Below are 17,885 nucleotides of genomic sequence, written 5' to 3'. Positions count from 1 at the left end.
GTAGCATAGTGGTTACAAATTGGGCTGCAAACCTCAAGGTCAGCAGTTTGAAACTACCAGCTATTCTACGGGAGAAAGATGAGGTTTTCTGCTTTTGTAAACATTTACAGCCTCGGAAATCCCATACAGGGTCGTTATGAGTCAGAACCAACTGCATGACACATAATCACCAACCACCCTATATACATATATACATAAGGTACTTGAAAAAAATTACTTTATCTTCCGATTCCATTTTTCCTTTAATTTTTGAAGCACTCTCGTTGTATATCTATTGTCATGGATTGAATTGTTGCTGTCAAGTTGGTTCCAACTCACAGTGACCCTGCATAGGGTTTCTGAGAGAAACTGGTGGGTTTGAACCACTTGCAGTTAGCAGCTTACCATTGCGTATCGTACAGCGCTACACCATGTCCTCCCAAAATATGTGTCAGCTTGGCTGGACAAGGATTCTCAGTGGTCTGACCATTGTGTAATGATGTAACGTGGCAGTTGTGTGATGATCCTCTATGATGTAATCTTATGTGATAAGCCAATTAGAAAATTAAGGATGGTTCACAATATATTTCTCCCATCATAACCCTTACTTGGATGGGATAGTCCTGGTGTGGCGCTGTGGGTTAATACGCTGGACTGCAAGGTTGCTTTGAACCACAAGGTCAGTGGTTCAAGCTTACCAGCCGCTCCTCATAAACCCTATACAGGGTTGCTATGAGTCAGTACTGACTTGATGGCACTTAACAACAACAACAACATCTCTTATCCCAAATCAGGAATTTTCCCAAGGATGTGGTCTGCAACAAGTTTTGTCTTACTAGAGATGAAAGGAGAGAGAAATGAGCAAAGAAAGAAGGACATACTTCCCCTAGAAAGAAGGGCCAGGAGTGGAAGGCATCCATTGGACCTTGGTCCCTGCACTGTGACGCTCTTAGATCCAAGAAAAGACCGATATCAAGACACATGGAGATCTTCATGGAATGTTGGTCTTTCAGATGCTACATGAAGACAAGGACCTTCTCAAATAGATAAAGTCTTCCCCTAGAGCCGGTACTCTGACTTTGGATTTCTAGTCTCTGAAACTGTGAGAGAATAAATTTCTGTTTGTTAAAGTCATCCATTAATAGTATTTCTGCTACAGCAACACTAGATAACTAAAACATATAGTTGTGTTGGTAAATGCTATCAAGCCATTTCCAACTCATAATGACTCTATATGGGGTTTCCAAGGAGGGGCTGATGGTTTTGAACTGCCAATCTTTAAGTTAGCAGTCCAATGCAAATCCTACAATATGTCTATATTATACTTCTAGTGTGGTGTTGTATGATAAGCACTGGACTACTACCTGAAAACGTGGCAGTTTAAATCCATCAGCCTTTCCTAAGAAATCCTCCACAGGGTGACTATAAATCGGAACCGACTTGATGGCACTTACTATATATGTGTATATAGTACACTTACTATATATGTGTATATAGTACACTTACTATATATGTGTATATAGTAGAGAGAGAGGAGTGTCCTGGTGTGGTGCTGTGGGCTGATGCTCCAGACTGCAAAGCCATTTGAACTGCAAGGTCGGCGGTTCAAGCTCACCATCTGCTCCTCGGAAACCCTATACAGGGTTGCTGTGGGTTGGAATTGATTCGACGGCATTTAACAACAACAATATAGATAGATAGATAGATAGATAGATAGATAGATAGATAGATAGATAGAAAGATAGATAGAGAGTGAGTCCTGGTGTCATGCTGTGGGTTAATGTGCTGGATTGCAAATTCGCTTTGAACTGCAAGGTCGGCGGTTCAAGATCACCAGCTGATCCTCAGAAACCCTATACAGGGTCGCTGCGGGTCAGAATCTAGACAGCACTTAACAACAACAACAACATATATACACACGTATGCATGTATGTATATGTTGTTGCTGGATGCCATCAAGTTGGTTCCGACTCAGCAACCTATGCACAACAGAAGGAAACAGTGCCAGGTTCTCATAATTGTTGCTAAGCTTGAGCCTATACTTGCTGCCACTACATCAAACCATCTCATTGAGGATTTTCCTCTTGTATGCTGACTCTTCACTTTACCAAGCATGACATCTTTCTCCAGGGATTGGTTATTCCTGACAATACGTTCAAAATAGTAGAGACAAAATCTTGACATCCTCCCTTCTAAGGAGCATTCTGGCTGCACTTCTTCCAAGACAGTTATCTTTTTGTTTCTATAAGTTCTTAGTATTTTCAATGTTCTTCACCAACACCACAATTCAAATGCATCAATTCTTATTTAGAGTCAAGCTTTCATATTTAAATGAGGACTGAAAATACCATGGCTTTTGCCAGGCATGCTTTAGTCCTCAAAGAGTTTTCTTTGAGGCACTATTTCAGACAATATTCCATTGCTTCTCATAAGGCTTCCAGTGTCTAACCATTCAGAAGTGATGCATCTCTCATTCTTCCTAATGGGTGTTAATCTGAAAGCTCCACTGAAAACTGTAAACCATGGGTGACCCTGCTGGTATTTAAAATATCATTGGAACAGCTTTAAGCATCACAGTAGCACATAAAACCACCACTACTTTGTGGGTTGTGAACCATAAAGTCATAAATTCAAACCCACCAACATACACACATATATAAGTCCTGGTGTGGCACTATGACTTAACGCATTGGACTGTAAGGTTAGTTTGAATTGCAAGATCTGTGGTTCAAGCTCACTAGCTGCTCCTCAGAAACCCTATATAGGGTCACTCATGAATCGGTGGGTCACTTATGAATCAGTACTAACTCGACAACACTTAACTACAACAATATATATATATATATATGTGTGTGTGTGTGTGTATATATATATACACATAGATACAGATATATACATACATACACACATATCTATATACATAGATATAGATATATATTTACACACATACACACACATATATCTATTGAATGATGCAGAAATCATCATAAGAAGATGGGAGGCTCTTATAGGTACTGTAAGAAATAGAAATGGATGATGTTTAACCATTTCAAGAGGTAGCATGTGATCAAGAGCCAATGGTACTGAAGGAAGAAGTCCAAGGTACACTTATGGCATTGGCAAATAACAGGGCTCCAGGAATTGGTGGAATACAAATTGAAATCTTTCAACAAAGTGATGTAGCTCTAGAGGCCCTCACTCATCTATGCCAAGAAATTTGGAAGACAACTACCTGGCCAACAGATTGGAAGAGATCCTATTTGTGCCCATTCCAATCCCCAAAATAGAATGTGGAAATCATTGAACAATACCCTTAATATCACATGCAAGTAAAATTTTTCTAAATATAATTTTTTAAAATGGCTGCAACAGTATATTGACAGGGAACAGCCGGAGTTTCAAGTCAGATTCAGAAGAGGCCGTAGAATGAGGAATATCACTGCTGATATCAAATAAGATCTTGGCTGAAAGCAGAGAATACCAGAAAGATGTTCACTTCTGCTTTATTTACTATGAAAAGGCTTTCAACTGTGTGTATCATGACAAACTATGGACAACATTGCAGAGAATGAGTATTCTGGAACAATTAATTGTGCTCATGAGAAACCTGTACATAGACCAAGATACAGATGTTTGTACAGAACAAGGGGACAAAAAATAAATGGTTTCAAATTCAGAATGGTATGCGCCAAAGTTGTATTCTTTCACCATACTCATTTAATCTGTACACTGAGCAAATTATACAAGAAGCTGGATTATATGAAGAATATGGCATCAGGATTGGAGGAAGACTGATTAACAACCTGTGAGATGCAGACGATACAACCTTGCTTGCTGAAAATAAAGAGTACTTAAAATATTAACTGAGGAAGATCAAAGACCACAACCTTCAGCAATGGGTTGCATCTCAATGTAAAGAGAACAAAAATCTTCACCACTGGACCAATAAATAACATCATGGTCAATAGGGAAAAGACTGAAGTTGTCAAAGACTTCATTTTTCCTGGATCTGCATTTAAGAAGTCAAACAACGAATTGAATTAGGTAAATCTGCTGCACAAGACCTCTTTAAAGTGTTCAAGAGCAAAGATGTCAGTTTGAGGACTAAGGTGTGCCTGACCCAAATCATGGTATTTTCAGAAACTCTATATGTATGTGAAAGTTGAATAGTGAATATGGAGGACTGCAAAAGAATTGATGAATTTGAGTTGTGGTGTTGGAGAAATATATTACATGGACTGTGGACTTCCAGAAGAACAAACAAATCTGTGTTGGAGGAACTAGAACTAGTATATTTCTTGGAGGCCAGGATGGTGAAATTTTTTCTCTCAAACTTCAAACATATTATCAGGAGGGACCAGTTCCTAGAGAAGAACACCACTCTAGGTAAAAAAGAGGAAAACCCCCAAGGAGATGGGTTGGCACAATGCCAGAAGCAATGGGCTTAAGCTTACCAACGATTGTGAGGATGACATAGGACTGGGTAGTGTTTCATTCTGTTGAGCGTAAGACTGTTATGAGTTAAAATTGACTTGAGGACACCTAACAACAATCTCTCTCTCTCTCTCCTAATGCTATACCTATATCTATTTGGTAAGGTCAGCAGTTTGCATCTATCAACCACTCCACTGGAAAATGGGGAGGCTTTCTGTTCCCATGAAGATTTACAGCCTCAGAAATCCTATAGAAGGTCACTATGAGTCAGATCCAATTCCACAGGGCATAACCAACCAAGCCCCGTATACATGATGGTGGCGGATATGGCTGTGGAGTTGGTTCTGACTCATGGCAACCCTGTATAGGGTTTCTGAGGCTGTAAATCTTTATGGGAGCAGAAAGCCTCATTTTTCTCCCATGGAATTACTGGTAGTTTTAAACTGCTGACCTTAAGATTAGCAGCCAGATAAGTATATATATATATATATTTCAAAGAGAAACCAAACCAAATGACATCAAGTCAACTCTGATTCAGGGATTTTACAAGGAAAAGCAGAACCATTCAGTAAAGCTGCAAAGACTGGGAATATTTAAGGGAGCAGAAAGTCTCATTTTTCACCTTCAGAGCAGCTGGTTGGTTTGAACTGCTCACTTGTGGTTAACAGCCCAGTGCTCTCTAGGGTCCCCTATATATGTATGCTCTTACTCACAAGTGTAATAAAATACTATAATCTCTCTATGATAATTGCCCACCAAAATAATTTCTGCTTTGGGAGTTTTAAATATTCCTTGGCTGAGAAACTCTAAACTTCTGTTTTTACAAAAAAAAAAAAAAATAAGGATGATTTTACTGACAGTGATTTTCAAACTACATCTGTCATACTAAGACTAAATAAGTAACCAGACTGCTGAGTGAAAACTGGGATTCTCAGAAATAGTATAAGTAGAACTGAATATAGAACTGTATTTCACATATTTTAAAATCCTTTCCATCAACATGATAGTCCTCATAATATCCATCATTATATATAAAGTCTGTTAAAAGGAACCTCCTAAAACAGATTAAGGTCATAATTCTGACATCAGAAACTTGCCTTCTCAAACTGTATGGATAAGAATTTTGAGCTAAGAAAATGGAGTTCGATTAGATACTGTGAATGTCTTCGAAACCAATGAAGTTATATTTTTGAATATATACTTTAAATTCCTAGTCTCGTGTTATAATGGCATGCCTGCATACTAACAATGTATATGTATACTGTAAAGAACATACTGACATAAAAACCCATGTGATTTAATCTTCCCCTGCCTTTTAGGAGTGCTAGCATCTATGCTGAGTCAACTTAGTAAGCAACTGCACACGTCCAATAGAGCACAAGAGTTGAAGTTAATAGATTCAGATATACAATGTGTCATTTACCAACTGGAAATTGCTTAAGCTCCCTAGATGTGTTTCTGCATATATGAGGGGACTTCAAGATGTTCATGGAAAAATGGAACTGAAAGATAGTAGAATGAAAGGGTTAATGTGACGAATAAGTGAAATAACTAATATATTTAACAACAATTACGTATGCAAAATTTTTGTTATGCACATTCAATAAAAAAATATTTACCTTTATGCAGTAACACCAGCTGTTACTTATTAAGCATTTATTGCTCAGATATATTTAATTCTTACAAGGTATTGTCATTATTTCAATTTTTACAAATAGCTCCGAGGCTTGAAGTCATCATTTCATTTGTGTAGTCTGAACTCTTGAAGGGCAAGGCGCATCCCCTAGTCATCTTAGAAGCACAACCTAATGCATAGTAGCTGCATTACTCACCATTCAAAACATTTACCAAAAAGTTGTCTTTTTGTCACAGTGTAAATTTAGAAGTTAATCTGAGACAATAAGTACTTAACAGATGATATCAACAGTGCTGTCTGGAATCATTATTTCAAATTATAAAAATGAATGGAGTAATTCTTTATTATAATCTTGACAATACTCAGAGCTTATTGAAATACTTTTAAAAACAGCATTGGGTATTGGGGGGAATACAGTAAGATAGAGACAAGTCTATACTCTGTTGATTACTTATTTTATTTATTTACTTATTGATTTATGCTGTTCTTTCTAGAAGAAGTAGAAAAATCGGGGTGGGAGGAGCATAAATGTTGTGTTCATTTTTCACACCACTGAGTAAGTGTGTTAGGCTGGCAAAGGTGTGAACTTCAGTGTAGCAAGCAGTCCTGCCCATCTCCAATGACCAGATGGCTACATAACCTGTGTAACTCACTCACATTAAGCTTTCCTTAGATGTGTGAAATGATGTACTGTCTCCAAAGTGTGTTCTTGCATATTGGATTCTCATAACAGCACTGAAACATAGGTCTAAGTCACCATTTTTCAGATAAGGTAACTAACTCAGAGAAGCTGCATGGAGAATGAGTGACAGAATAAAGGGGGAGGTCAGGGGAATGAAAGATACAGGAGAGGAGGTAGAAAACCAGCTGTCTTTGTTTTTACCTCAGACTCACCATCTCTTTATCACTATGTAAAGAAGAAGAGATACCTCGAAAACAGACACAAAGAGGAACAGAAAGAGGGAGAGAAAATATGAATGAATGTGAATAAGAATATCTGAGTAATGCAAGGTTCTAAAAGATACAATATAAGGAGGAATTTAGGCAGACCTGTGGAACCAAAATAACGTTACTAACATTCAGATGATTTTGGACACATTTGACAATTTAATAAATTCATAGAAGCTATTACAAGCAACATATGTTGTTGTTGTTGTTAAATGCCGTCAGGTTGCTTTAGACTCATAGTGACCATATGCACAACAGAACGAAACACTGTCCAGTTCTGCATCATCCTCACACTTGTTGTATTGTTTGAGCCCATGTTGATGCCACTGTGTCAATCATCTTGATGAGGATCTTCCTCGTTTTCGCTGACTTTTCATTTTTCCAAACAAGATGTATTTTTCCAATGGCTGTTCGCCACTCATACTACGTCCAAAGTATGAGAGAATGAAGAGTCGCCATCCTCCCTTCTGAGCAGTATTCTGGTTGTACTTCTTCCAAGACAAATTTGTTTACTCTTCTGGCTATCCATGATATATTTGATACTCTTCACAAACACCAAAATTGCAAAAGGAACAATTATTTTCTCATCTTCTTAAATGCATAAATTCTTCTCCAGCCTTCCTTATTCATCATCCAACTTTCACATGTATATGGGGTGACTGATAATACTATGACTTGGGTCAGGCACACCTTAATCCTCAAAGTAATGTCTTTCATCTTTAACTCTTAAAAAAGGGCTCCTACTGCTGACTTGCCTAATGCCATGTGATTTCTTGACTACTGCTTCCATGGTCACTGTTTGTGAATCTGGGAAAAATGAAGTCATTGATAACTTCAATCTTTGCTCCATTTAACATGATGTTATTTACCGGTCCATTTTATTTTTGTTTTCTTTACAATTGAGGTGCAATTCATACAAAGGTTGTAGTTTTTGATCTTCATCAGTAACTATTTCAAGTCCTCTTCCTTTCCAGCAAGCAAGGTTGCATCATTTGCATATTAAAGTTCATTAATGAGGCTTCTTTTTATCCTGATGCCACATTATTCTTCATGTAATTCAGTTTCTCAGATTGTTTACACAGTATACAGAGTGAATAAGTGTGGTAAAAGGATACAATCCTGATGTACACCTTTCCTGATTTTAAATCATTCCGTATCCCCTTATTCTATTCTAATCACTGCTTCTTGGTCTATGTACTGGTTCCTCTTGAGCACAATTAAGTGTTCTGGAACACCCATTCTTCAAAATGTTATCCATAGTTATGATTCACACGGTGGAATGCTTTTGCATAGTCAATGAAGCACAGGTAAATATCTTTCTGGAACTCTTGGCTTTCAGCCAAGATCTATCTGACGTCAGCAGTGATATCCCTAGTTCCACATCTTTTTGTTACAGTGATTGTGTATTCCTTCCATCTTTTTTTTCTGTTTTCAGCATCATTCATTATTTTTCCCAAAGAATCCTTCAATATTTCAAGACAAAGCTTGGATTTTTTCTTCAGTTCTTTCAGCTTGAGAAATGGTAAGCATGTTTTTCTCTTTTGGTTTTCTAACTCCAGGTCTTTACACACTTCATTATGATATCTGACTTGGTCTTTTCGAGTTACCCTATAAAATGTCCTGTTCGTCTATTTTACTTCAGCATTTCTTCCAATCACTTTAGCTTCTTTATACTCAAGAGCAAGTTTCATAGTCTTTTCTGACATCCACTTTGGTCTTTTGCTTTCTTAACGTATCATGTCTTTATGTCATCTCACAACTTTTTGTCTGTGGCCATTGTTGTTGTTGTTGTTGTTGTGAAGTGCCATAGAGTTGATTCTGACCCATAGTGACCCTGTATAGGGTTTCTGGGGAGCAGCTGGTGAGTTTGAATATCAAATCTGTTCTTGAAATGGTGTCTAAATTCAGGTGGGATATACTCAAGGTCATACTTTTGCTCTTATGGACTTGTTTTCGTTTTCTTCAGCTTCAGCCTGAACTTGCATAGAAGAAACTGATGGTCTGTTCACAGTCTACCTCTGGCCTTGTTTTGGTTGATGATATGGAGCTTTTCTACCATCTTTTCCCACAGATGTAGTCAATTTGATTCCTGTGTATTTCCATCTGGTGGGATCCATGTATATAGTTTCCTTTTATGCTGAAATAAGGTAATTCACAATGAATAAACCATTGGTCTTGCAAAATTGTATCATGTGATCTCCAGCATTAATTCTATCACCAAGGTCATATTTTCCAATTACAGATCCTTAATCATTTTTTCCCACTTTCATATTCCAATCTCCAGTAATTATCAACGTATCTTGATTGTTAGTAAAGAGTTAGTAGAATGCTTCTATTTCATCGTCAAAGGCTTTAGTGGTTGGTGTGTAAATTTGAATAATAATAGTATTAACTGATATTCCTTGTAGGTGTATAAATATTATTCTATCAGAATCAGCATTGTATTTCAAGATAGACTTTGAAATGTTCTTTTGGACGATGAATGTGACACCAATCTTCTTTAATTTGTCTTTCCTGGCATAGTAAACCATATGACTATCTGACTCAAAATGGCCAATATCTGTCCAGTTCAACTCTTTGGTACCTAAGATACCTATCTTCATGCATTTCATTTCATTTTGACAACTTCTGATTTTCCAATTAGTAATGCATATTTACAGTTACTTCTTCTTGAGTTCTGTCACATCAGCAATGTAAGATCCCCAAAGCTTTACACCACCCACGTCATTAAGGTCACCTTTACTTTGAAGCAACACCTCTTATCCAGTCATATTTTGAATGCCTTCCCACTTGAGAAACTCGTCTTCTGACACTGTATCTAACTATGTTCAGCTGCTATTCATAAAGGTTTTCAGTGCTTAACCATTCAAAAGTGATCTGCCTCTCCTTCCTCCTAGTCTTAGTCTAGAAACTCAACGGAAATCTGTCCACCACAGATTACAAGACTAGTATGTATAATATCAGTGACCTGGCTTCTAGCATCACAGAAACAGGTAAGCCACTACAGTACAACCAACTGACAGATGAGCAACAAATGCGCATACAATGTCTGTGGGTTTACAGCACCTTCAAATCCAATCATTGGTGCTATTTTAAGAAGCCAGTCTTGGGAATAAAGGACCCTCGTATCTTCATGCATTTCATGTACATTGAGACCCTCAAATCAGTATGTGTTACTAAGGTATAGAGACACGCCCTCAAAGGAGAACAACAGAAATGCACTTGAATCCTTTCTGCTCCCACCTACTTTTCCACTTACATTCCTAAGCTTACCAGGAAACAGAACAATTTTCTACATCACACATTGAGACCATTATCTGCAGTAGAACATAAAGCTTCCCAACAAAACAAACAAAATGAAATAGAGGATAAAAGGTTTGAGAGAATTTTGATTCTACTTGTACTGAATCATTATGACTAAAAATCTTTGAAGAGTAATTTAACATGTTAGGGTGAATTTGCACAGAAAAATGACTAAATGTACAGGCTTTAGCAACTTTGGCACAGTCATTGTAAAACTTCAAATTTTTCATCTAACTTCAAAATGACCAATTCTCCTTCCTAAATTAATTGAGAGCATTAGTTATATTAAGAAATTTAAATAATCCAAATCCGACATTATAATTTGAGTAAGTGGTGTGGCACTGTAGGATAAGCCATTGACTGCTAATATAAGGTTGGCAGTTCAAACCCACCAGCTGCTACTTGGAAACCCTACACAAGGTTTCTATGAGTCTGAACTGAGTGAACTTAGCAACAACATATATAAAGGAAATATTATCCTGGTAAGGATTAAGTAAAGTAATGCACTAAGCATACCTAATTAAGTGTCAAAGGCTTGGTGTGGTGCTATAAGATAAGCACTGGACACTCACCACAAGGCCAACAATTCAAACCCACCAGTTGCTCCTTGACAGCCCTATACATGGTTGTTCTGAGTTGGAACTGACTCAAAGACATTTAACAACACCAACAACTATTGAGTGCCTGGCTCATAGGTACAAAACCCACTACCACTGGGTCAATTTCAACTTATAATGACCCTATATAAAGTTTGCAAGGCTGCAAATCTTTATGGCAGCAGAAAACCTTGTCTTTCTCCTGAGGAGCATCTGGTGGGTTTGAATTGCTGACTTTGTGGTTAGCAGTTCAGTTCTTATCCTACAGTGCCACCAGGGGTCATTCTGGCTCATAAGAAATGCATGACAAAATAGGTTATGTTGGCCCACTTGAAGAAACGGAAGAGTATCAAAGGTAGGAATACAGAAATTAAGATTTACAGTTTTTGCTATTCAGACTCTCCAATTTCTGTGGTTGAGTAGACAGAACTAGATGGCCTCTGATTCTGTCCATCTGTATTACTGTATTAGCCTTGGGATCCACTAGCAAAGGGATTTTGCTAGATTTTGAAATAGATTATCTTGATTAATACCACAGCCTTAGGAGGAATAGCAGCTGAAGCTGGGTGCTACTCTACTTTGATACTTGCATATGTTGACCCAGTTTATTATCTAAGAACTGTGTGAAACCAGTACTTAGATTATCCTCATTTTACAATCTAAGAAACTGAAGTCAGATGAGACTAAATGGACCAAGTTTACACAGTTGCAAAGTGGCAGACTGGGTTTCAAACTCAAGCAGCCTGATGTCAAAGTCTGCAACCTTAACCTTTACATATAAGGTCTCTCAAGTGGTCAGTATTTTTATCTCAAGTTTTCAAATAAGAACATTTTATTTACATTTGTACAACTAGTATGCAAGAGAAACCTGTATAAGAATCTAGACTTGTCTGACACCAGTGCTTTTTCTCCTGCACCACATCACAGGACTGTGCTCCTGGCTGTGGAGAGGAAAGGCATCTGAAGAAAAGAGACTATGGGAAAGCTGCAATTCCTCTGATCCTATGTGACGGGGCTCTGTATATGATATTTCCCTCTGTCATTATCCACCTCATCAGCAGTAGTGGTAACCACGGCCAGCGAGTATTTTGGAAACACAGACATAAAGAAACAAGGTGGCCCTTAACCCTCAAACCTGCCTGACTGGTGTCAGCAACTACCTGACTTGGCACTGGATTGCTTGTTTGTTTGTTATTTATCTTGGTTTTAGCCCTATGGATATGGATAGTCTAGTTGGATCCCGTTCAAATGCTCTGTGTTACTAAGAGATAAAAGGAACAATGCTGTTAGTGACCGTTATCCCCAAATTGAGGGGGCAGAAACTATAGATTTTACCTGTTCTTTTAAGCAATCAAAACCAATTTTCAGTAATTAAATTGCATGCTGTAGCTAGTACTTTGGCAAATGCTATACAGGTCATATTGAACAGTACCTGTCTTGAGAAATTATAAGCTCTGTCATCATATAAGAAGCCTAAATTGTTTGTGTTTTCTGAAAGCACAATTTAAAAAAATGAGATTAATAAGAAAAAACAGAATTGGGGATAAAGATTTATTATATGTATACATATAGACATGAAGAACCCTACACATTACTGCTAGAATACCATCCAACACACCACTAATCATTCATACTAGATCCTGGTCAATCTCAAACAAATGAAGACTCGTCTCTCAGCTTAGCATTCCAAGTCTCATCAATGGGACCCCAGTTTTACTCAGTTATACACTTTTGTTTCTCCCATACCATTCATAGAAACAAGTCAAGGCAGTCACTCTTTCAAGAACACAATTTAGAAAGTTAAAATATATGTGTTATAAAGAACTTTTATCACAACAGTAAGATACAGGAAAAAGTTATCTTTCTTGGAGTCATTATGTAGAAACTGTTTTATAAATAAGTTGCACTTGCACATTACAATAGAAAAAGTATAGGCCTGGTGGCTTCACAGACTAGAGTTAAAATTCTGGCTGTAATATTTCATTAGCCCTCTTCCTGGAGCAGGTTACTTGATTTCGCTAAGTCTCAGTTTTCCAAAATGTTAGAGGAAGATAATGAACTATTATTTCAGATATAATAGAATATAAATAGTATATTTAGAAAAGCTTCTTGGTGAGTTTGAACCAACAACCCCATTAGTTAGTAGTCTGGGGCTTGTTTGATCCTTTGTGACACCAAGAACTTCTGAATAGTTATGTTGTTGTTGTTGTTATGTGCCGTGAAGTCGGTTCCGACTCATAGTGAACCTGCACAGGGTTTCCGAGACTGTAAATCTTTACGGGAGCAGAAAGCCTCATCTTTCTCTCGCAGAACAGCTGGTAGTTTTGAACTGCTGACCTTGAGATTAGCAGCCCAATTCGTAACCAGTACGCTATCAGAGCTCCTTTCTGAATAGTTATAGTCTCATATATTACAGCAAATCTCTCAAACCCCAACTACCACCCATCACTTCCTTACAGCCTCATTTCCCTCTCAACACACATCACCGTAGCCACCACTGAGGGTGTGGGAGTATCATGTGGGAAGAGATGTGTATGTAGAAAGTCTATTAGAGTATCCAGAAAGAAGTAATAGCTCCACAAACGATGGATACTATTAATATTAATTATTACTTTTATGACAAAATGATTGTGCTCAGTTTTCTTGACTGGAATGCTGAGCTGCCATTACTGCTTCCGACTCGTCCAGTGGTAGCAGAGTATACTACTCCAAGGAGCAGAAGGGGAAACAAAAGTTAACAGCACTGCTGTGCTCCAAAACCTAATATTTCCTTTTCTTTAGCTTGACTCCCAAATCTTTCCTCTTAAAAGGCCCTAAAAGAAATGAAAGTCAAAACATAAATATCAGTTGGTTCCTCCCTTTTATAAATTTCCTGCATATATCCTTCTCGCCTGCCTATCAGCCATCTCTGATCTTCTCTCAGAAGACATGATATTTGGAGCTGGGAAATTTGCATAACACTTGGTATCAGTTTCATGCACATTGACTAAACTATTATTGTTTTCAGATGTTTTGAACATAGGATTTGAAACTCAATTTCTTCAAAAAGTTATTTGGATATAGTAACTCTGGGAAGGGCCGCTGTGAGAAATACATGCGACTATGGTTTAATGTGCCAGAATGCAAAGCCGTTTGAACTGCGAGGTTGATGGTTCAAGCTCACCAGCTTTTCCTCAGAAATCCTATACAGGGTCGCTATGGGTCAGAATTGACTCGACAGCACTTAACAATAACAACAACATGACTATTCAGGGAGTCCTGGTGTGGCGCCATAGGGCAAGCATTCAACCTTAAGGATGGTTTGAACCGCAAGGTTGATAGTTCAAACTCACCTGCCGCTCCTAGGAAACCCTATACAGGGTTGCTATGAGTCGGAACTGACTCTAGGCACTTAACAACAACAACATGACTATTCAGGAATCCTTGGGTGATACAAACAGTTAAGTACTTGACTAATCAAAGGTTGGTGGCTCAAACCCACCCAGAGATACCTGGGAAGGCACGCCTGGCAATCTGCCTCTGCAAATTCACAGCCTTGAAAATCGTGTGAAGAACAACTCAGAAAAAGAGGGTGAGAAGCTCAAAGCATATAATCAGTGTCACTGACTTGTACGTCTAGAAACTGTCTAATTGTTCTGGGATTTGCTGTGTATATTCTCAGCAGCAAAATAAATTTGGAGGGAAAATAACAACCAAAAACCATGGAGCAGTTCTACATGCAGACACGGGTTACCATGAGTCTAAATCACTCAACAGTAACCAGCAACAATGACTAGCCTAGCTAAGTAAACACTCAACAATGACTAATTCCTTTTCCCCCTTCTAGGTACCTGTCACCCTTAGTGAAAACTAATCAGCATCTTTGGGCCACTGTGTTCTTGTCTCTTACTGGTATCTGTACCCATGGATAGATGGTTAGGATAAGGAAAACTGCTATCTCCTTTAAATAACATAGAACAAATTATTAAGTGATACATTACAGATACTATAGATTATGGTTGCAATCAAACCATGTAACAGCTTTTTTTTTTTTTTTTTAATAGCCTTGAAAAATCTCTGAACTATTCTGTAAAAATGGCCCAAGAAACAGACCAATCTTTTTTTTTTAAACTCTTCCAGTTTTTCAAGTGGAGGAGAGTGAGCACAATCATGAACTGGATTTGGAGCTTCTGATACATTTTAGTAAATTACAATATATAAAAGGAACAAAACATATCTGCTGCAAGGTTTGACACATTTCAAATTAAAATGCTGAAAATGAATTTGAAGTCAACTATCCCAGTACCTGTGATAAACAAAGTTACTCTGAAGTTATCAAGAAGTTCCTTGGTTTGCTTGTGGAATCCCATTGTGTATGTGTTAGAAATTTCACCATTATTATTTTAATTAAATGATTTCCCAGAAATTAAGAAAACTATCCAAACCCAATGGATATAACAAATGTTCTTAACATTTATTATTAGAATTTTCACATTGAGCAGCTGAAAATTAAAATGCAGTTTCCCTTTCCTCTCATGTTCTAAATTTCTATTTTTGCCTGTTAAACACGGGCAGAAAGGCAAGTCTCTATACAGGTAATCTTCAGTACTTTGTCAAAGAAATCATAATGAAGCAGGTTTTCTTAAAAAAAAAAAAAAAATCTCCTTCCAATAACTTTGCACCATATTCGCATGTTCAAATTATTATCTGATTATTACCCCAACAACCATTGTATGTATATGTGTCTGTACACACACGTACACAAACGTACACAAATCCATACATCCATAAGGCAAATCCATACATCCTTAAGGCAGCCAGGCTCCTAGAGAAAAGGACTTAGGCTGTCCAGGCAACAGAGCTTCCTTTAAATAAATCTGAAGTGCTCTTCCAATTTAAACATTGGCCCTGCTTTTCAGCAAAGCACTGCTGTGGACCTTTTCATTCAGAAATTCTCATACTCGCTTTTGGATATTTGTTTCCTGGTTAACTTGGGCTCATTTGCATCCTCATCTTGAAAGGGATGAAGATGGTATAATAGGAATATGTGCCCAGACTCCAAAAGCAGGAATGCCTTCCAGACACCAAAAATGATCCCACTCTCCTAGCAAAGCCCTGCTGTTGCTCATCCTCCAGTATAAAATGAGCGCTAGCGAAGCACAGCCACACAGTGAATGAAGACTTTATCTCAATCTCTTACCTCCTTCCTAGACCAGACCACCACCTTACAGCCATCCTTACAGTCCCCTTCCTCCCCCTCCCCCCATCACCCAATACTGCAACCACCTTAGGGGGTGCGGGGGTGGCATGTGGGGAAAGACAGGCTTCCTTTCCACCCACCATTCACTCGTCCTAGAAGAATGCCCTCTGGGGAAGGGGTTACCAACAACTTGCAGGAACTTAGAACGCAAAGGCAGCTGCGCCCCAATTCTGAACCGTGCTTCACCCCCTAAGAAAAGGGACAAAAGTAGGGAGTTGGAGGCGAAGGCGAGCGCCTCGGGCTTACCACGAGCACTGGAACCCCAGCGGCCAGCGAATAGAGGAGAACGGGGGGCACGGCGCTGCTGTCCTCCGGGCCTGGGTAGGGCTTGCGGTAGGCGCTGTCGTGACAGAAGAAACCTTGCACGTTGACGGTGAACGTGTCCGTGTACTCGAAGTAATACGCCAGCATCACCGTCCCAGCCATAATCACCATCTGGAAATAGAGCATGCTGCTGGTGAGCGCAGCGGGCAGCCGGGGCATGCACACCTCCCTGGCCGGGCTGGGCCGAACCGGGCGGACAGCGGACGCGGCGGGCCCCCTCCCCGCTCCGCCGAGGCAGCCACCGGGGGCGCGGCGGCGGGGGTAGCTGGAGGCGGGATGGAACGGCTGGTGGAAGAGGTGGAGGCGGGTCCGGGTTTCGAGGTGCGGGCTGGCTGCGGAGGAGGCGGCTACCCCCGGACCAGTCCCAGCTCCCCTCCCCGCCCCCTGCCCGCCGCAAGCGCCGCCCGCCCCAGCGCGGGGTCGCGCGGAAGGGCGGGGAGTCCCGGGCGATGAGCAGCAACCGCGGCAAACTGGCACGAGACTGTTCGCGATGTTGCAGCACGGGGTCAAGCCCCCAGGTCCTCCGGGAGGAGGCGGCTTCGGCGGACAAGCGGCAACAGCTGGGACGGTGGCACCTGTACCCCTCGGAAGCCCGATGCTATGGAGCTGAAGACGCTCTGTGTGTGTGTGGGGAAGGGGGGGGGCGCTAAAAAATAAAACAGAAAGGAAAAGGGAGGGGAAGCAGTAGAAATGGAGCTTCTAGAAACTCCCTTCGGAGGCAGCAGCTGGATGGCTTCAGAAATCCTCGCAGTGCCTGAGAAAATGGTTGCGAGGATATTGTCTTCAGAGGGCAAACCGCTCCAAAACGCACAGTGCTAGATGCCGCGCTGCGAGTTTCAGCCCGTGCGTTAGTCGGCACTTGTGTAGACTCCACAAACCCACAGGACACAGCCGAGCTGGGATTTCTAGACTCAATTAGGAACATAATCTCAGAAGATTTTTAGATTGGAGGTTTCTTTGCCCCCTTTCCAGCTAGCTCCTTAGAGTTTTGTGTGTAAAAACACAGAAACCATAGCTCAGTGACTCCTGAAGCATCATTTCTTGTACATCAGCCCCTTCCTCGTTCAGTATTCTCCTCTTGCTTATCTTCTCAGTCTCCCTTTATTAGCTGCTTCTGAGAGGAGACATTGCAGATGCCTGGGACACAGCGGGGCCAGCTGATAGAGAAGGAAAAGAGGCAGTTTGCCTCATCTCACTATTCCCTCATTTACAAGGAATTACTGTGATTCCCAGGTTCCCCAGAGTCAGGTGAATAAGTGGGAGTCCCAAGAGGGCTCACACCACATGCATACGAATGTGTTACATTGTGTGCGTGAGTTTGAATGTAGCTATGGATCTGCATTTATGGATCTGCATTTATGTACAGCACGCTTCTGGGATCCCTTTGGGTCTCTGCCTAAGTCGGGGGGGGGGCCCTCCAGCTCGT

The 17,885-nt window shown here is 39.9% G+C and overlaps 1 protein-coding gene across 2 annotated transcripts in view; it reads right to left on the bottom strand.

Moving 5' to 3' along the window:
- LOC102827671 (lipid phosphate phosphatase-related protein type 5-like) overlaps nt 1–16,819 on the bottom strand; it is a 217,297-nt gene extending 200,478 nt beyond the window's left edge. Inside the window, exon 1 of one of the 2 annotated variants that reach the window (XM_006830927.1) lies at nt 16,382–16,819. In XM_006830927.1, the coding sequence (XP_006830990.1) occupies nt 16,382–16,618 (237 nt within the window). In that variant the 5' untranslated portion in view covers nt 16,619–16,819. The remainder of the gene's footprint in view (nt 1–16,381) is intronic. The other variant, XM_006830928.1, reaches the window with a different exon arrangement.
- Between the last annotated feature and the right edge of the window lie 1,066 nt (nt 16,820–17,885).

The sequence above is a fragment of the Chrysochloris asiatica genome, unplaced genomic scaffold (genome assembly GCF_000296735.1).
Source record: "Chrysochloris asiatica unplaced genomic scaffold, ChrAsi1.0 scaffold00002, whole genome shotgun sequence".
Lineage (NCBI taxonomy): Eukaryota > Metazoa > Chordata > Mammalia > Afrosoricida > Chrysochloridae > Chrysochloris > Chrysochloris asiatica.
Note: the sequence above shows the minus strand (reverse complement) of the source record. Positions and strands in the feature narration are given on the sequence as shown.